This window comes from Mastigoproctus giganteus, chromosome 12 (genome assembly GCF_048544385.1).
Source record: "Mastigoproctus giganteus isolate SK-2022 chromosome 12, ASM4854438v1, whole genome shotgun sequence".
Classification (NCBI taxonomy): Eukaryota; Metazoa; Arthropoda; class Arachnida; order Uropygi; family Thelyphonidae; genus Mastigoproctus; species Mastigoproctus giganteus.
Window position 1 is genome coordinate 136,556,011 of NC_143586.1, and position 21,796 is coordinate 136,577,806.

General features: G+C 41.9%; 1 protein-coding gene across 1 annotated transcript in view; it reads left to right on the plus strand.

Moving 5' to 3' along the window:
- LOC150077446 (serine/threonine-protein kinase BRSK2-like) overlaps window positions 1–21,796 on the plus strand; it is a 614,186-nt gene that overhangs the window by 530,005 nt on the left and 62,385 nt on the right. Inside the window, exon 16 of the mRNA XM_090386750.1 lies at window positions 21,572–21,695. Coding sequence (XP_090242876.1) covers window positions 21,572–21,695 — 124 coding nt within the window. The remainder of the gene's footprint in view (window positions 1–21,571; window positions 21,696–21,796) is intronic.

Here is a 21,796-nt window from a genome sequence, read left to right on the forward strand (position 1 = left end):
GTCTTACACAGAGGGACAATAACATTCTTCTCCCTACTTGCCAAGGTCCTATAAATCATAAGCATCATGATGCTTATTTACACTGCACCTTCCTAGCTGCAAAATGCATATTTGTAAACGGCATGGTAAATTTCAAGTCTGATCGTATCATAACTGATACGATCAGACATGAAATTAGATATTTATTTATTTATTTAATTTTCAGTTGACTGTAAGATACAATCGCCCTTTGTACAGCGTACAAGCCAGAGGGGTATATTTACAATGCAAAGAGGATAAGTTTACAAAAATATTTAGTTTAGTAATAAAGGAAATGTGTATTAATATAAAAATTTTGTTCTTCATTTCTGGATGTCTTCGTAGAGGAGCATTCGCAACGCTAAAATTTATTAACTTCGTACTCGAATGTCGTGATGACAGCATAACTCAGAGTACTAAAAGGCTATGGGTTCCAGCTAGTAGTGTTTCAACTCAGTTGTTTGTTGGCAGATAGCCTTTCTGTAGGCCTTATTGGAGCACAGTTTTTCACAGTTAACGTGAAACCGGTTAAGGGTTTCTATGGTATTTAGTGGGAACAAACTGTTTAAACTTTTCAAGGAGTTTAGACTAGAGCGAAGTGGCTTAATTTGCAGGCTGCACGATTGCCTCTGACTTCGTGGGTGCGAGATGAAGCCTGTAAGTACTAGCGCATCATATATTCCTGTCAATAGCTTGGCCAGTATATGAATATTTGTCCAAATGACAATAAACATCCACGGTGTCTACTCCATATTTGCATACAAAATGCCTCTGGAGACAGCGAAGAGGAATTAGAAAATCTTGTTTAGCCACTTGAGTATCCTAAATGTCCTTCTCTCTCAAGTAATGAAGTCTTTTCAGTCTTGGCAACTGAAAAGACTTCAGGGGTTACCCGGAAGTATTTTTCATCCTGAAACAGTTCCAACTCCTCTTGCCCTTAGCTTGTAAGTAATTCCTTTATTTCTGTTTCCCAGGTGCAAAAACTTTACATTTAGAAGCATTAAACTGTAGTCGCAATTTTTAAGACCATGTCTGCACCGATTCAAGCCATTTTGAAGCCTAATCGTAAATCGCAGTTCCTACCTCCATCAGCAAACTTTGGAATCCCCCCCCCACCCTCTCGTTAATTTCATTAAATTAAAAAGAGGAAGAGCAGCACTTACTCCTGATGGATTCCACTTATTACACTAGTCCACTCGGAAGAATTTCCGTTTATAACTACTCTACCTATCTTTCAGCCAATCGCTGATCTAACGAAGGATGCTCCCATCAGTAATATAAATTTGCACCAATTTTGACGATTCTGCAGGAATGAATCATATCAAATGTTTTTACTTAAATCAGATAAATAATGTTGATAATGTTGAAGTTGTTTTTTTGCGTCCAACTGTTTTATGATTTCCTCACAACAATTAAATGGATTGATTAAACAAGACCTCCTTCACGAACTTATGTTATAAACCATTAAATAAAACACTCCTGTCGAATGGTGTCCTTAAGGGTTCACAACATGGGGCAACCTGTAACGTATTCTTAACCACATGAGCTAACCTCCCACTGAAGTTATCCTCACCGGGCAGCCCATCACATCTTTCACACCTCCTTTGTCAACTGGAGAGACATTTGCATTTCTCTAAGAGGATCATCCCAGGATTTTTAATAAAGACCTCATTAACGTTCCCAATAGATCATGCACTCACCTACAGACTTTTTTTTCCCCTATTATTATTGTAAGAAGATGTATGCAGTCCGCCCCTAGATCCCTACTTCCCTCGCCTACAGTAACTTTTCTCTAAGTCATTTTCACTTATTTTACAGCAGCCTAAATCACTGTCATCGCCGTTTTCCCATGGTTAGATGAGTCTTTCAACAAAAAATATCGTTACAAAGTATCTATTCAGGTCTGCTACTTCTGCCAGACTTTCTAAGATTCTTCTACTTCAATCAAGTAAAGGGGGCCTATCTGATTTACTCTCTTCTCTTTTGTATTCACGGACAAGTACGGACTTGTCCAAATTCTTAGCTATCTTGGCAAGCGATTTCTCGTACTCTGCTTTCGTCGATTTTACGCCATCGGTGATTCTGATACATATAGCTTAATTCTCACTGAAACCGGTATCGTTTCTTGCGATAGTCCATAACCATCCCATGTATTTTATTTATTTATTATTATTATTTTTTTTTTTTTTTCGGAATTTCTTTTTCCCCCTTGCACCCGTTTTGGCGTCTTCCTTTTGTGGAACTTCACTGGAATGAATGCGCTCCAGTAATAATTTTGAATACTTCCGATAATGAATAACAATTTATACACTGCTAGATAAAATTAACAGAACACATAAAAAATGTGGTGTAACTCGTGCAGCTTGCGATGAAGCGGGACAAATTTTGGTATTTTGGTGTACCACAGAATAACGATGAAATCAGGAGACAGCGAGAAACTTCCGGTAGGTTTAATAGACATTTACAGAGGTTGTATGACAATTACGAAAAAGATCACATTAGAGAAGTGGATACAAGATGCTCGAAAATATGGTCACATGACATCTGTACGGTGTATGACCCCTCCTACAGCTAAATAGGCCTGACAGCGATGAACTCTGCTCGATATAAGGGTGTCTATAAGATTATGAGGCAAAATATGCCATCCTTCCACCAGCGCAGTCAACTCCCCGGTCACTCACCAAGTCACCGAGGAGTTGGCTGTCGGCGTGCAGTGCGACGCCAAAAGGCGTCGCACAAAAGTTCGATCGAATTTTTTTTTTTTTTTTTTTTATTATTATTATCTGTTTATTTCCACAAGGAAATCACCCCGGGACGGCAAAGTGCCAGGAGGGTGCAAGTACATATCAGGGTACGAGATACGGCGTGCAGTGGGTTACATAACACGTAGTCTCGTCCCGAAATATTATATACACATTTTATGTTTAATATATACAGTATTTACACATTAATGATTCTGTACATACATTATACAAATCATATATTTACAATTCACCAATAATTCCATCTATAACTTACATATTAACATAACTGTTACAGAAGGTATATCTTTACAGTCAACAAATTATTATTGTTCTTAAAGCAGAAAGATTTAAGACTAGTGATCGTGTTGGCCACGGTAATCGTTGGATATGTAACTTGACATCAGTTTCAAGATACTCCACCACTTGAGCTCTATGTGCAGTAGCGTTGTCATGCATGAAAAGAAATTCTGGGCCAACCGCACCCCTACAAAAGTAGGGGTGCGGTTGGCCCAGAATCTGTTCTTGGTACCTCTAAGCAGTTACGGTACCCCTATCAAAAACATTAAGAGTGGTGCGGCCATTTATCATTATTCCGCCTACACCAGAACATCGCTTCCACCATAAGTGTCCCTTTCTCTGATATTGGAGGGATGGTGCCGCATTCCTCGCTGTATCCAGAGGAAATAACGTCTATAATCTGTTTGTAGGTTAAAACGGGACTCATCAGAGAAGAGAGCTGTACCCCATTTGTCAGGGCTCCAAGTCACATGTTCATGACACCAGTTTCGACGAGCGGTGATTTGGGGTTAATGGGATACAAACTACTGGCTCCACTGCGTAGAGCCCACTGGAATTGACCCTTCTTAACACAGTCCGGTTGAAAATGTTTCCATCTGTGGCCGCAGCAACCTGAAGAGACAGCTGATGACATGACATCGTAGGGTTCCGTCTTGCTGTTAGAGCCAGATAGCGGTTTTTTCTGGTTGACGTAGCCTCGGGAGACCTTTCCCAGCTCCTTTTGTAATGGTTCCTGTCTCCTGAAACTGCTTCGTTAGTGCCGAAACAACATTGCGTGACACATTAAGCCAACGTGCCACCTCCGCCTGAGACTACCCGGCTTCAAGTCGTGCAACGGCCCGCAATCTCAAAGAATCATCTGAAGAACGATGACTTGCCATCCTGAGTACTGGAGATGTGGCTATCCCACTAAGCAAGCCAAAAAACGAGTATAAAATGATGTGGTCGCAACAAGTGTTTTTATAGCCATGAATACTTTGCATAACGTGTGGCTCTGTAAGGTGGTAGATCCATTTCTATTGGATGCTCGGAATTTGCATGCCAGGATGCTATTATATCAAATATCTGCCTCCGGAGACGCTATGCACAATAAAATATTCATGAAAAACATTTTGTTTCGTTAATTTTGTCGAGCAGAGTAGTTTATTGTTACTAAGGCCCAAAAAATACTTCAACCTACTAGAGTCCCCTCACTTGAAATTTAAACCGTCTGCCTTTGACTACAACTAACATTTTTACTCCTTATCACTGTTACCTCGAACAGTATTTCAACTGTAAAGGTCGTTAAAGTACATATTCAACTCGTCCGCCACTTCTGCTGGGCTTTCTTTGTGATTTTCCCCACTTCGATCAATTAAGACGCCTATCTAGTTCACTCTGTTCTTTTTTTTGATATTCAGGAACAAAAAGAACTCCCTCTCCATTTTCAGTTTTCTTTGCTACTGATTTCTCGTATTCAGGTTTCACTTGTCTTACCCCATAAGTGCTTTCGTTACGTATAAATCAGCATCTCGTGATAGTCTGTAATTATCCCATGCTTTTTTTCTTTTGCTCAATTAAACCCTTAACCCCTACTGATCTTACTTTTGCGGAACTTCTCCACTAGAATAAATGCATTTGTAGCTTTCAGGATTAATCCCTTGAATACTTCCCATAATGAACTTGTATCCGACGGCATACAGTTAACAGAGAACAAGAAATACTTCACGCCACTCTAATTCCTCTTTTAATAGGAGTCATCCCCTTTTCCTTTGACCACAGAAATCTCTTTAGGAACTATCCGTTTTATGACATTACCTATTGATTCCTACACTGTCGAGTTTTTGATATAGTACGAATCCCTAGTGAGAACTAAGTCAAGAATATTACAGACCCATTATACTTTCACGGGCATGCTGAAATAATAAACAATCATTCAGATGAATCAAGAAGATTTTCCACTTGGCATATTTCCAGTTCACGATTTTACATAAGGTTATCACACTTGCGCCCATTCAATGGTCTAAAATCATCTCTAACATCTGCACGATGTAGATCTGTTATAGGTAATTTGGAAGTCAGGTATTAGTGTTATCAGCTTTCCATCAAGAATCCCCCAAACAATCCTCTTCTTTTTTATGTATAGATCAACAACCTGGCGCTGTTTTTGTATTCAAGGTGGAGTCAGGGCACTGATGTATGCTGATGATGCGATGTACTTTTTTTTTGTCTTGTCGGGAATATTTCCATTTAATCGACATCAGATGTCCAAGACCCAAGGCCACTAACAATTTTTCAAAACACCATTATTACATTCAGCGATCCTAGAAAGCAATTTCCCTAAGCTTTAGACTCCAAATTAAGAGAATCAAATCAGTTCATTAGGTGTTTTAAAAACAATTGTTCTTTCTCAAAACTCTCATACTGTTTAAATCTTTCGTACTGCTACACAGTTTCGCACATTGTAATCCTTGGCATTTGTAATTGCGTAATCCTTGTAATCTAAGATAATTTTTATCTTGGATTACAAGGTGCAATTACAAAAATTATCGTGCAATTATGACGAAAATTTTTATTAGTCCAAGACAAATTCATTACTTAACACAGATTACATTCCCCTTCAAACCCTTATATTGTCAAGATCTTTCATAAAGCTTGGGTTCATTCATGAAGCTCTTCACGCTATTTGTCTTTAATGCAACTCTGTTACTGGATACTGAATTCAAATTGTTGTGCCTACATTCATTATACGAATAATGAAATATAGGCACCGCAATCTGTAATTAATCTCTTCTCATTTAAAGACACGGCTTAAAGAAAATCATGAGTTGCTTCCGTCACGTGCTTGATGTTGGTAGGGGCCGCGGACCCCCAAATTTCCGAGGCATACAGTACGACGGAGTATACTGAGATGTATATGTACCGACGAGTCACATCCAGATCCCTAGCGTGGAGCAGTTGTTGTTTTGTGGTCCAGCGTATTTGACAGAATTTTGCTATGAGCTTGTCAATGTGGGGGTTGAAGCTCAGTTTATAGTCGAAGACGACTCCCAAGTCTGTATGCATCTTGACCACTGGGAAGGGAATGCCGTCTAGAGAAGCTTGGATTTCAGTAGGTTGGCGCTTTATTGAAAAGACAATTTGGGCTGATTTGGCAGGGTTAATGAGGAGGCCATATTGATAGAGATAGGATCCTAAATCGTGTAACTTTTCACAGATCTTTTTATTGATGTTTGAGAGATGTTCGCCGGGGTTAATCTGAGTATATATCTTAATATCATCGGCATAGCAGAGTATGTCTTCTCTCTGTTGCACAAACGGAATAATAACTGTGGTGAATAATGCTCCGGAGAGAACTCCGCCTTGGGGAACTCCCGCAGTGATCTTTCTCCAGATTGTGTGTTGATCCGCTTTAAGAAGAATGGTTCTGTCAGAGAGCAGGGCTGTGATAAACCACAGCATGTCACCTTTAATATAGAAGTAGTTTTCTAGGAGGTGAACAAGTGAGGGGATACTGATGGAGTCGAAAGCAGCTTCCAGGTCGATGTAGGTGACGGAAAGCTCTGCTTTAGCTTCTAGTGCACTGAGAATGGTGTTGGTTATGGATCTTAAATTGGTGACTGTGGATCTTCCTGGAATGGCATAGTGAATCTGTGGGGGTTTGTGAGGCATGATTTGATTGGTGATGGTGGAAAGTTATGTCTTCTCCATGAGCTTCAAGAGGCTGGAAGAATGAGAGATTGGCATTTAGGGTATGGCCTCACAGCATATCTGTTCCAGAGAGGGGCAAAGTAGTGCTGCGTTAAGACACGGTTAAAAATTGATAGTAGAGGATTGATGATAAACGAGCTAAGACATTTAATCCTGAATTGTGGCACAAGATCGGGGCCTGCAGTTGAAGTGGGTGGCAATCCATTTCTAGCAGTTATAAGCTGCTTCCTGATTATGCGAACGGTGGCGAGCATATCAGTAGGGACGTTGTTGATGGATAAGTTGCCAAGGTGCATCGGGGCCACAGTGTTTGAGAACCGTGCAATGTGGTCCATCCACAGTTCAAGGTCCAGTGTTTTAGGAATTCCTGTGTGCTGAGAGTCATAAAACGATTTGCCTTTTCGTAGGGTTGTATTTAAATGCCTTTTAATTGTAAATATTTTCTGACGGTTGAAAACTGCCCGGGCTCTGGAGAAAGCAATACGATCTTGTATAGCGCCTGATTCTTTCCATCTCTTATGCAGATTTTGTTTTTGTTGAAAGCTGTTGTTCAGTGCTGGTGTCCACCAAGCTCTCGAACGGGGAGTGCTGCAGACAGTCTTTGTAGCACCATAATTTGCAATGGTTCGAATTCATCTAGTCATGAGGCCCACGGCTAGCTCGAGATCACAATTATTGAGAGCCTCCCAAGGTATCGAGGATGCAGCTTTGAGACATCGTGGTGGATCAATGAATTTGGGTGCTATGAAGTCTTTTTTCTTTTTTGGGCCTTGGATATCAAAGTTAGGTGCAGCTAAGTGCAGGAGTATGGCAATGGGTTCGTGGTCGGATTGAAATAGGTTTTGAGGACTGTCTTCGAGGTCGCATGGTGCTGAAGAGAATATCATATCCAAGAGATTAGATCCTCTCGTGGGGTGGCAGTTAAGTAAGCCGATACCCAATGAATCCATACTGCTAATGAGTTTCCAACTAAGATGTGTGAGAGAAGGTTAGCAGAGGCATGGAGGTGATTTACCAGCCAGTGGATCACATCTTCAATGATGTCACTGTTTGGGCCTGGTGGAATGTATACTGTTGCTATGTCTATCAGGTGGGCATTTAGCTTGAGGGATACCATAGCAGCTTCAAATGCAAGGGATTGGGTTACCACAGAATGCGCCAATGAGAAGATAGTGGTATTATAGAATATTGCGACTCCCCCCTCTACGATCCTATCTGGAGGAACTGAGCATCTGGTACCCAGCTTGAGGAGTACAGGCAAGGGAGTCCCGCTCCTTCCCAAGCCACGTTTCAGCAATGCAGAGAATATCAAAGGTTTTAGAGAGAAGCTGTTCGGCAGTGTCTAGCTTGTTACAAATACTCCTTGCATTTTGATAGACAGTTCTGTCTATCAAAATGCAAGGAGTTTGACAGACATTTTGACAGATATACGAAATTGAAAGCTCACAAACAATAGTGGCCTTCCTGATTTGTGTCTGCTCTAAAAGAATTATGTGGAAGTCACTGTAAAAGAATTCGGATCAACGTTAAAATTTGCTGCCTTCAAATAGTAGCAGTGATATAAGCAATATGCAGGTGGAAGATTGTATACACACTTGTCAAGCCTGTCTGAAGAAGGTCAAACATATACTAATATGCAATAGTGACTGCGGCCGCTCCTTATGCGGAAACTGCTCTGGACGGTAACAAATCTTTAAAATGTCGAAGTCAGCTAAAGAGCGTTACGTTTGTGCTCATTGCAGGAGGGTAGCCCCAAGGAAACCTGAAATCTAACCAGAGAAACCCGGTTCGACGTCACAAGACGTGAATCGAGTTCAGAAACCGGAGGGCACACAGCCAGCTACTTCGACCACTGATACTGAAAGTGCCACTCCGTTCCTCGGACTAATTGACTCTGAGGATACTCCCAGTGAAACCAGTAACGCTAAAAATACCCCCACGACGAAGCGCACCATCGGAACACAGCACGATCTCAATCCTACCTCTCACGTCAGCACTGCCTCACAGACTGAATGGACCCGCGCACCCGAGGCCGCCGCGTCGATTTGGACAGCAAGGAGTGTCAGCATATACCCTGATGCCGAGGTCACAACGGAAACGAATAGGCAGTATTCAATAGGGCTGCGAAATAAAAACCCTCCTGTTCGTTCCACCCAACCTCATATAACATGAGTTCCTGTTGCCAATGCTGAGTAACTTCAAGGCTGCGCTGCTAAAACGTGTACAATCGGAGTTTGATATAAGTGTTACGAGCTTATCTCTAGCAAAATTCGTGAGGATGTGAAACGCAGCATAAGTCATTCTATTCCTGCCTCATAGTGCTGTGGAAAAGCTGCAGAAAGCGATCACTACACAGAAAAAATATCGCATTCCCATGCAAAAGGCAATAATATAACTGCAATGCGGTCCTCAACTGACACGTCAAATGAAAAGGTAAAAATTCCACTGAGTGAGCGTTCCATGTCCCTTCCAACCAGTCGTAGCACAGCCATCATGAGTGCCTCACAACCTATACACGTGCACAACCCATGCAGTCGTGAAGAAAGTCCAGAAATGATGCCATCGGTATACACGAGAATTGCACTAAGAAGTGACATCAGCCATCATACGGAACCGCTAGTTCACGATGCTAAAATTCGTCCTAATAAAAAGGCCATCAGAACAACATGGGCAGGGACTGTGGGCCTTGGCTAGATCTCAGCCCCATTCCACTCACAACACTCCATCACCAAGGATCAAACAGTCACACGAACCAGGTGCGCGAATGAAAAATGCATATGTAACAGGCACGTCAAATTCTTCTAGGCTCAGATCCATGACGCCACATCCCAATAAAACATCTAAGAATTTCTTCATTTCCAGGCTGCATCCCCTAACAACTCCTGAACAAGTAGTTAACGTCCTCCTTCAAGACCTCTACGTCACTGCGGAAGTCACTAAGCTACCTACCAAGAGCAATAATTACGCTTCATTCAAGTTATCCTGTGAAGCAACGTCCGTCGAAGCTATCAGTAACCCCTCTTCCTGGCCGATTGGTGTTATTGTCCGACCGTTCTACCCAAGCAACAGCATCAGAAGGAGAAACATTGCGGAGCATGCATCGGACACTCGACTGAATGGAAGCGCTCTACATTGGTCGCGCCCCTTATGCCATACGCAAAACAAGACAGTCAGTTCAACAGTTCAACCATCGCAATAGACAACAGCCTCATTTTACCCCATAGCACAAATTCACCGAGCAAGCAAAACAAGCTACGCTGGCCGATCCCAACCGTGATCACAATGAGACACCCACGAGCTCATGTGGTACTTCCTCTTTCGAGGTCCAAAAATTTAATTCAAGTGTACCGCTCTGATACCGTAAGTGTAATGTATCAGAACGTTAGGAGCTTGCGAAATAAAATGGAGACTACGGAGCAAATCCTGCTAGCAGGCGAATTCGATATTTTAGCTATATCCGAAACATGGCTTGAGCACGAGCAACAGAATATAGTGATAGCTACACCAGCAGGCTATGTGGCAGAGTTCATCTCGAGGAATAGAAGGGGTAGGTGGTGTTGCTATGTTCTTCAAAGACGCGACCTTCAAATTGATCAACACTATCTTTTTTTTTTTTTTTTTTTTTTTTTACGGGGCGGATCTTTTCTTTATTAACAAAGAACAGCAAGCGGCCCCTAGCCAGAAACTGGCAAATCCGCTATGTACATGCATAGATATATATACAATGATATATATACGATACAATATATAATGATACATACAATGATATATACATATAATCGTGTTAATTACAATGTTATAGGTGTGATGAACATGTATCATGTTCACAGAGCAAATCACATCACGTAATTAATCAGAAGTATTACTTGTGTCCCAGGAACCACAAGACAGCAGTCTTTTCCTATCCTAGGAAGAACGAAAACCACACCCACTGAAGGTAGTGCTATATACCAATGGGTGTTAGCTAATCCTGTATCCACAGCTGCCCAAACTGGGGTACCAGCTAATAAAAAAAAAGTGAATAGATGGCAGGCGATATCAGTTTCAAGAGGCTATAGACATTGCAGGTGTTGGGTTGGTTCCTTGTTGTTGATATGTTGATAAACTTGAGAAGAGTTGCTTTCTTTTAGTGAAAACAGCAGAGCAGAACTGTTGTAGAGCTGAGAACGATTGAGAATTTTCAGTCAGCGCCACTTCATTTCCTTCAGAGAAGTTGCTGACAGCAGCTTGTAATGTATTTCTGTCATCGTGGTACAGGTTGCAGCGATACAGAATGTGCGTCCAAGTTTCCTCAGCACCACACAAGCAGAGATTGGTGTCAGACAAGGCAAATTTAAATAGTTTGGAGTTGATGGAGCCGTGCCCAGTAAGTATATACGATGTTGTTAGGCTAGGAAAAAACCATTGGCGGACGCTCTTGTTGAGAGGGAAGGTAACTGCAGGAACAAAAGAGTGGGTGACTTGACCAGTAGTACTGGAATCCCATCGTGATTGCCACACACTGATAAGTTCATTCCAGATTCTCCGTTTCTCGTCTTTGATGTTAGCAGTTAAGTTGCATGAGATGCCGAGAATCTCGCCGGGAACTCCGTGCTTTAGACGATAGCATAGTCCTTTGAAAATTACATGCAGGTCTAGTGGTAAGACTCCAGCAAGGACCTGCAGAGCAGCAGAGGACACTGTCCTGCAGGCCCGAAGCATGGCAAGCAGCATAATCCGTTGAATGGAGATGAGCTTGGAACGGAGTTTAACATTAACGGCTCTATGGAACCAGACTCCCGAAGCATATGTTGTTATTGGTACGAATACTGCTGTATAATATAGTAAGAGAGTCTTCCTGTTTAGTCCCCAGTCCGATTTGGAAATTCGGATAACTGCTGCAGTGAACTTCTTAATCTTCGAGGCGAGGTGATTAATATGAGAGGAGAAGGTTAACCTGTCGTCTAAAATTACGCCAAGATGTTTTAATTCAGGAACAAAAGGGATTTGCTTTCCGTCTATCTTTACATTTGGAGGTCTTCTATAATCTAACTTGCCTTTAAAAATCATCAGTTTTGTTTTTGTGGCAGATATTCGCAGTTTATGTATACTTGACCACTTGATTAGCTGAGAAAGAGTTATATTGGCTGATTGTTCTAGTTGCAGACGTGATCGACCTGGAATTAGAAGAACCAAATCATCGGCGTAGGCGAAGGCAGAGATATTGTCAGGTTTTTGCGTGAGCCAGCTGTCCAGAACTATGTTCCAGAAGAGGGGCCCCAGAACTGATCCCTGGGGGCATCCTCTTGAGATGGTCCTTGAGAGAGATTGCTGTTTTGAGATTACTTGGATGAGTCTATTTTGGAAGTAGCTTCTAATAACTTGGAATAGTTGCTGAGAGCACTTGGCTTTGGTAAGACGATTGAGAGCGCTCTCCCACCAGAGGGAATCGAAAGCTCCCTCGAAGTCAATGAATATGGCCATTTCATATTTTGCCCTCGAAGCTGATATGTGGTTAACTAAAGAGACCAAGGCGTCTTCACAGGATTTTCCCTTCTTGAAGCCAAATTGGGATGGAGACATTAAGTTTTGGCCTTCAATTAAATCTGCTACACAGTGACTCACCAAATTTCGAAGCCCTAGCCATGACGCTGCTCAGAAACACATCCACAATAGATATCTGCGTAATGTATATCCCGCCGGTACCCACAATTGATATCATTACTGAGGCAGCCAACTGGGCAATCACCCACTTTCACCCCTCAGCTAACCATTTCGCCATCTGGGATTTCAACCTCACTCCACAGCTCACTGCCCACAAGAAGATCCTTGTTGACAACATGAAGTCAGCAAATATACACCTAATCGATCACTGCCCTACTAGAGGAGAAAACCACCATGACTTGCTATTTTGTTCCTTAGCATGTATGATTGAAGAACCACCTGAGACGCACTACAAATCGGATCACGACCCTATCTACGCAAAATTAATTATTCCTACTCGGGAACCACCTGCCCGAAAAAACGTTCAAACCGCCGTCATTGTCAGCCCCAAGCTCCTTAACATCCAAAAATGCCTGCAAGCTGCCACCCTTATACCTTGGCATGTCCTTGAAACGTGTGACGTCCCGCTTGCGGTAACACTATTAACAAACTGGGTAAACACCATTGCACAATATTCCGCATCAAAGAAGATAAGGATCTCATCTTACTCCAAAGCCTGGTGGGATCCAACTGTACACATGGCCTTCCTGTTAAAGCAGTAGCTACACCAGATCTGGAAAATAACTCAACAGACTTCTGACCGGATATCTTATTCAAGAGCACGAGCGCAATTTAATAGGGAGAAATTACGAGCAATAACAGCACACCTGGGCGCCCAACTTCAAAAAGGGAAAATCCCATACCACTTCGGGTCCCATAGCTTTCTTAGTCAGCTGGACCCAGCTCAATGGTTAGATCATATTACCAGATTCAATACGCGTGCAGATCAACTAAACTCTCTTTTATGTCCCGACAATGGATTACAACAAGACATATTGCATTCCATCACCATCTCTACACACCAGCTGACAGCAGCGATAAACTCCCTTCCAGCGACAGCAACCGCGGGGGCCGACAAAGTGCCGCAATTCATGGTAAAATGCCTCAGTCCGTTCATCCTCCAATCGCTCAAGTCCATCTTCAACGGAATTCTAACAACAAGAAATTTTCCTAAAGCCTGGAATAGCTACCTTGTCAGACCATATCCAAAAGTTCGAAACCCCACTCTACCCTGGCGCCTCCGTAGCCAGGTGGGCAGGAGCAGCAGTGCGTAGCACATGCTTCTTGATTATACCGGGGTTCGAGCCCGTGAGCCACCAAATACGGAGGATGCTGAAAGGTCAGAGAATGACCACCGCATATCCCAGGAGCAATATGGCCTTAGTTGCTAATGCTCCTAAAAACCAAACAACAACAACAACCACGCTACCGAGGCACTTTCGGCCGATATCTAACTCCTCAACACTCCTGAAAATCCTGGAAAAATCTATGCTGCCCACCTTAATGAATCAGATTCTTGGAGATAGGCCGGCACAGGTCCACTACGCAATCCGAAACCGATCCACAGTGAGGAACCTCCTTGCAACCATATGTAATATATTGTCCGCCTTTGAACAGCAAGAGGAACTCGCAATCACATACCTGGATATTGGAGCTACCTTTGACGCCATCAACGTGTTGGCGCTCCTCCGCTTACTGTAAAACCACTATCTAATCCAAGGTAATATCCTCTGGTTCATAGCATCACTCCTCTATGATAGGGTACTACAAGTCGATGCCAATGCACAATCGCACAAGAAGGCAATTTCTGCTGGTGTTCCTAAGGAGGAGTCCTATCTATTATTATTTACAGCCATCATTGCGCCTCTTGTCTGTAACAATGAGAAAATCATCAACTATGCAGATGATATAAAAATTCTAACGCGTATTGCCTTCAACAATCACCTTGAAGCTACAGCAAGCATTAATGATAGTCTCATCAACGTCGCCTCTTACCTCAAACAGTATGGACTCTTGATCAACCCACAAAAAAACAAAACTAATGGTGTTCTCTCTCTCTCAGACCAACCCCTACAATAATAGCTCCAACACTCGATGGAACTGTAATATCTGCCACTCCTACACATGCGGATTTGGGAATAGTATTTGATCCAAAACTCCGGTTTCATTCTCATGTAGACAAGATCACTTCCAGAGCAGCCTCTCTCCGATGGCTAGCTAAACAACAATAATTTATGTTAAGGAGCCATGTGTAATTAATAAATTCATCAGAACAGTAATCTATTCTCCACTCCTCTATGCTGCTGAAGTGTGGGTATCAGCAGCTACTACAACGAAGAAACCAATCCTCGCTGCAGAATTCTGGCTACTTAAATGGGCTAACTGGAAAGCTTGTCTCCCACCACAGGACAGAACCACAGCCTTAGCTACCTCACTGGAGATGCAGCGACTGCCTGATATCATCGAAATACCACGACTGATAGCTACAGTTAAAATGATCACGGGTCAGATCTCAACACCGTCCATTTGGGATTCGTGTTACTGGCGAATACCCAAGCCAGAACTTCGGTCAACCCCGATGCTCTGCTCGAGGAATCGGAGGCTTCATATCTCAGACCGTTTCCTCCCAAACCAAATGCTACCGGAAGTACAGCACCTCGACGCTGACTTTCAGAGGTTTTGCAGCAATAAAACCTACAGGAAAGAAGTGTTAGCAGCTCGCTCCAATCCCAGAATCGAATAAGAACAAGTTTGTGCGCCCTCCACACAGCCAAGCTCTCCTGTGCTACGACAAAATTCGTTTGACAGAGAAGTGCCATTCATGTATATTATATATTTTTATTGTAAATAAAATTGTAAATATAACCGTACGATATCACTTGTAAATATAGTTAATACTGTGTAATGTGAGGAAGTGTAATGACATGTTTACATGTTACATTTTTAATTTTACAATGTGCATTATCCATTATCTATCCTGATGTGAGCATTATCTATTATCCATGTGCATGATCGATGTGCATTATCTATTATCTAATTATCTATTCTGATGTGAGCCGTTGGCCGTGACGGGACAATTGCAACTTCACTTAAATCTATATATGTACATTGTATTCATTTAGTTGCAATAAAGATTTTCTCTCTATCATGTCTACACGTAGCCAACTAATAAGTAGTTACAAAGTGGCATCATTAAGTAACTACTTGGTGGTTGGCTACGTGTAGACATGATGGCATTGCACAAACTTATACGTTAGTCACCTGAGGCTATTGCCCTAAACGAATTATGTAATTCTTAATTACTGTACACCATTAGGCATCTCTAATATTGTGGAGTTATACTTCGCAACTGGGTTGTCATTATTGCAAAAACAGGGTATCTGCCCACCCACCGACGAAGAGCTAATAAGCTCTGAAACGGTGTCGTCTGGGTGGTGGCATCCCCCAGAATAATAGTAAAAAAAGAAAAAAAACTGCAGCCATTATCAACCCACTGCACGATGGAAGCCTCCACAATAATTCATGCTGAGGGGAATGGACCATAATCTGCCACGCTGGTCCAGTGCGGGTTGGCAGATCGACCGTATTTAGCAGTCAGGGACTTGAACCCCGGTATACTCAAAGAGCGTGTGCTACTGCACTCCCGCTCCTGACCACTCGGCTACGGAGGCCTCTTAAGTAATAGTACTCTTCTCGATTGGTGAGGCGTTACTTATTCGAGTAGTGCAAGGTATTCACAATATGAGATATACAGTGTTGTTAAAATTAAACTATTCCTATGTTCTGGAATTCCTATTCCAGGCTCTGGAGCGAGTTCTAAGGCTCGTACTGAAGAGAAATTTGAACAAGAGGTATAATAAAGAATGCGCTCACCATTTATCGGGAAAAAGAAATTTGTTACAAAATTTGTCATTGTGTGGCGCGTAACTATCTTAGTTACGATTATGCAAATAACTTGCATAACCGTAAGTTATTGCCACAGTGCCACTACTCAGGCTCACCTCCCAGTGGTTGTGAAGGGCAACGTAGGGTCCCACTAGGGGCCCCGCGGCCAACAGCCAGACACAACAAACACAATACACTGTACTACATTAAGCAGACATTACACTTTTTTTCTGGCTGTACAGTAGTTCTGCATTTCATCACAGAGTACATATGGCGCAGATGTGGGAAACCACCGGTGGCGCCTGAACCTAAATACTATGCCACTACTCAGCTCTATTGTACTGTATAAAAGCAAAGCAGTCTCTTCAAAATCATATAGTAGATGTTTGCGTACACTAAAACAGCAATACCAACAAAGCTGCAGGGAAAGGCGCTATTAGTGAAGCTGTACTATCAGAACAGCAACAATGCAGCTGCGGCTATCAGAGAATTCCGGCGTAAGAAGTGCATAAGGCACATATGACTGTATGTGCTGTCCGCAAAATGATTTCGAAATTTTAAGGTATAGGACATCTTGGTGTTCAACCAGGTAGAGGTCGAAAATGAGTGGACTGCTCTCGTGTTGAAGATGTGGCTATGGCTATCGTGGATTTATCAAGTCAATCTCCATGTGGCAGCGCAAGTATGCTAGCTGTTTCTCGTGAAGCGGACATGCGGTATTCCACTGTAAAGCTAGTAATGCGTTAGGTGCTTCAGAACTATTCTTACAAGATGCACATGCTACAGCATGTGCATCATGTTCATCTTGGTGATGAAGATATTCGTTTCACATACGCACTTCAGTTTCTGGCGCGAATGACAGTGGATATCACTTGGCCGTGGAACATCCTTTGGAGTGATGAAGCCCCTTCTGGTTAAATGGACAAGTGAATACGCACAACTCGCATTTGGGCAACAGAAAAACCCTCGAATTATCCAAGAGGTCCCGTTGCATTCTCCAAAAGTGACAGTGTGGTGTGGATATACGGCCACATTCATGATTGGACCATATTTTTTTTTGAACAGGTAACACCGACTGGATCCCGCACCTGTTCTATCACTGGACAGCGATATTATGAAATGTTGGCAAATTTCGCAATGCCAGAGCTGCAACAACGTGGGTGCCTTCAGGATACCATATTCATGCAAGATGGTGCACCACTCCACATCCACCACTGTGTCCAAAGTTTGCTGAGACACACTTTACAGACGAACAGGTGATCAGTCGTTGTTTCCAGATATCTTGGCTACCCCGATAACCGGACCTCACCCCCATGCAACTTCTGGCTGTGGGGTGTATTGAAGAACCAGGTGTATCGGGAAGGATGTCAAACTCTGGCAGATCTGAAGGACAGCATTAGACGTCATGTGCTGGTTATTCCAGTTGACATGTTACGTTCTGCTGTAGAAAATGCTGTTCTTCGAATGGAAACTGTTGTTGACCAAAATGGAGGACACTTAAACAATTGTAGCGCTGTTCAAGTGATTTGTATTGCCACAGCACCATATAGTGACAAATTTTGTAACTAATTCTTTTTTCTCCAATAAATGGCGAGCGCATTCTTTATTTTACCTGTTGTCTAAATTTCTCTTCACACAAGCCTTAGAACTCATTTCGGAGCGCTCTATATAGGGATACTTTTATTTTAACAACCCTGTACTTAAATGATTTCACTTTGTAACTACTTAGTAGTTGGCTACGTGTAGACATGCTATTGCAGAAACTTATACGTTATTTGTAATGCGCGACATCGCCAAAACGAATGCTTCGGATTTCTCCTAACAATCTAACAACACCCCAGGCCGAAATATCGGCACAATATGAAAGATGCCAAGAAGCGTATTTATTCAAAACAAGTAAATATTACTACAAAAATATTTGATCGCTGTTTAGTCATTCTACACTAACGATTATTAGTTTGCAACGAGGTGTGGGTTAGAGAGAATCTACAGGATGGCAAATGGTTAGGAGCATTAACCACTGTTATTATTTTTTTTTATTTTAAATCTATTTTTTTTTTATTTTATTTTATTTCAATTTTTATTGCTATTAGATATTACTGCTTATATTAGTAGTAGTAGTAGTAGTAGTGGTGGCACTTGATGCAAGAAAGCAAGTGTAGGAGCTTATGCAGCATCAGCCAAAAAAAAAAAAAAAATCACACCATACCCTCCAAATGCCTGTCCAGTTCCTCCTTAAATTTATTTAACCTATCAACTTCCACAACGACAGATGGAAGTTTGTTCCAGCAATTAACCACCCGCTGGCTAAAGGCAAATTTCCGCACATCTATTCTACATCTATCCTTTCTTAATTTGAACTTATGTCCCCGTAGGTTCGTATTCTGAACAAGTGGGAGGATCCCATCAGAATTCAGCGTGCTCAACCCATTCAAGGCCTTATAGACCTCAATCAGATCACCGCGCAGGTGCCTAGTCTCCAGCCACTGCAATTTGCAGAACTTAAGCCTCTCTTGGTAAGAGGATCCCTTCATTCCCCTCACCAATCGTGTTGCTCTTCTCTGTACACGCTCAAGCAAATCTACATCCTTCCTAAAATGAGGCCTCCAGACCTGTACGCAGTACTCAAGGCGTGGCCTGACCATTGCCTTATACAGAGGGACAATCACCTCCTTTTCCCTGCTAGCAAAATTCCTATATATCATTGACAAAACCCCATGACCTGCCCTAGCAGCCTGTCTACATTGCTCAGAAAACTTCATATCTGACTGCACAATTACTCCCAGGTCTTTTTCATTTTCTACCACCTTAAGTGTAGTACCACACAGTTGGTACGTTTCTCTGGGGTTACTTCTACCCATATGCAGTACTTTGCATTTGTCAAGGTTAAACTTCAGTTGCCACTTCTTAGCCCATCTGCCCAAATTATCTAGATCCTGTTGCAGTAGCACACTGCCATTACTGTCATTAACAACCCTGCCAACCTTCGTGTCATCTGCAAACTTCGACATTAAGCCTGATATACCTTCATCAATATCATTGATAAATATACAAAACAACAGTGGACCCAACACCGAACCCTGTGGGACTCCACTAATAACATTAGTCAACGAAGAGCAGCACCCATTGATTACCACCCTCTGTCTTCTCCCACTTAACCATCCTTTTATCCATTGTAGCAACTTACCCTTAATACCATTCTGCTCCAATTTGTACAGTAGTCTTCCATGCGCAACAGTGTCAAAAGCTTTCCTGAAATCCAAGTATATGATATCAAAATTATTTTTTGCATCCAGTTCCTTTGTGACCACATCATAATAACCAATCAAATTTGTCAGACAAGACTTTCCCTTAACAAACCCATGCTGTGTCTGAATTATTGCTGCAGTCTTGTCTAGATGATCCTGCAATGCATCTTTAACCAGTGACTCCATTATTTTACCCGGAACAGAAGTTAAACTAACTGGTCTGTAATTACTCGTGTCACCCTTCGAACCTCCTTTGTGAATTGGGGATACATTTGCACATCTCCAGTCCGTGGGAACCTCCCCTGAATCCAAGGATGCTCTCATAATTATGGCTAAGGGTTTGCTTAGTTGCTTTGCCGCCTCCTTTAATATAACTGGATAGATCCCATCCACCCCAGGTGCCTTTCTTATGTTTAACTTCAACAATTTCTCCTCCACTTTGCTCTCAGTTATTACAAAATCATTAAGCACACTGCTACAATTTGATAACCTTCTTCCATTTTCAAACTGTAATAATTCCTCACGTGTGAATGTAGATGCAAAATACTCATTCAGTTTGTTTGCTATCTGAGCAGGATCATCAACAGTCGAACCATCGATGTCAAGTGGACCAATCATATTCATCCCCTTCCTTTTAGAGTTTATATAAGTAAAGAAATCCTTGCTGTTTTTCTTAGCATCTTTTGCCAAAGATTTCTCGTAATCCGCCTTTGCCTGCCGAACCTCCTTTGTGACCTGATTACAGACTAGCTTATATCTGCTACAGGCTTCTACGTCGCCTGATAATTTATATGCATCCCATGCATTTTTCTTCTCTGACACGAGTCTCATTAGTTCATTTGATAACCATTTAGGCCTAAACCTTGAACAATATTTTTTCATCGGTATGAAAAGTCTAGTAGCTTCCACGATTAATTCCTTGAATGCTTCCCACTTAGAATTTACTGTTTGTAACATCGTCAGTTGATCCCACTGTACAGAATTTAAAAACTGTCTGAGACCACTGTACTCCCCTTTACGGAAGCAAAAACCCTTTCCTTTACCCCTGACGGTAGTTACCTCTTTGAGTAAATCCCACTTCAGCACACTGTGATCACTGCCACCTAGTGGTTCCTTTATCTGCAAATTCTTAATACACGAATGATCACTGCTGATAACCAGATCAAGAGTATTACTTTCTCTGGTTGCCTCTCGAACATGCTGCTGCAGAAAACAATCATCCAATAAATCCACAAAAGTCTGACTAGTGTGTGAGTGACCAACCCACAAGTTCCAGTCAATATCTGGGAAGTTAAAATCCCCCATTATAAGACATTCTGATTTACTGACCCACTCTATTTCTCTGTACAATTGTTCATTGTACTCATTCGAGTCATTAGGCCTATAACACACTCCTACTCTTATTTTTGCTTTCGCAGTGCTTATGTCACACCAAACTGACTCAACAGTGCACTGTCCATCTATATCAACTGGATGCACTTCTTTTGATTTTATGTTTTTCTTAATTAACAGCATAACACTTTAGTGTTATGCTGTTAATTAAGAAAAGGAGGAGTGTTAACAGCATAACACTCCTCCCTTTCTGTCCTGTCTATCCTTTCTGTACACATTGTACTCCCCAAATTCCAGTTCTGCATTCCTTATATCTTTGTGACACCACGTCTCTGCTATCCCAACAATATCCGCCTTTGATGTCTTGACCAACACTTCAAATTCATCAAATTTATATACTATACTTCTAGCATTGGTATACATGCAAGCATACATGCTCCTATGCCTATTCCTTGTTACCCTAACACATCCCATATACACATCCCATATACAGGATGACTGCCATCCGTCCCTGAAACCCCCAACACCCCTCGCTCCAGGTCGCTTCTTATTCTAATAGAAGTTGTGCAAGAATCACCTTCACCTCTGCCTGCGGTTACTGTTAAACTATTAGTCTTTGTATCCCCCCAAGCTAGCAGTTTTCCGACCCACCTAACACTGCCTCGATAGCATCAGCAAATATTAAATCAGAAGAGCGTCAGTACTATAAACTATACCATATTTTTCTGCGTAATTTACTACAATTAACTGATATCGAAATAGGATTTGAACAGAGTTTTAAATATAACTATTGATTTTCCAATTGCATTTAATGCTGGTTTTTATAATTTATAGACTGACCAAAAGATCCTGGTTCGGAAGCCTGATGACCAGCGAAAGGGACGAAACACATGTGGTTCTGGTGAAAGACCGCCCACTGAGTTCAGTAAAGGCTGACCTCATTCACGCCTTTCTTTCTGTAAGTTAGGTTCTCTTATTTCAGTATCTTAGTAACAACATGCGAAGATAAAGTATATCGGATTCCATTTATGATATTCATGCTGTTGGTTTTGTTTTTTT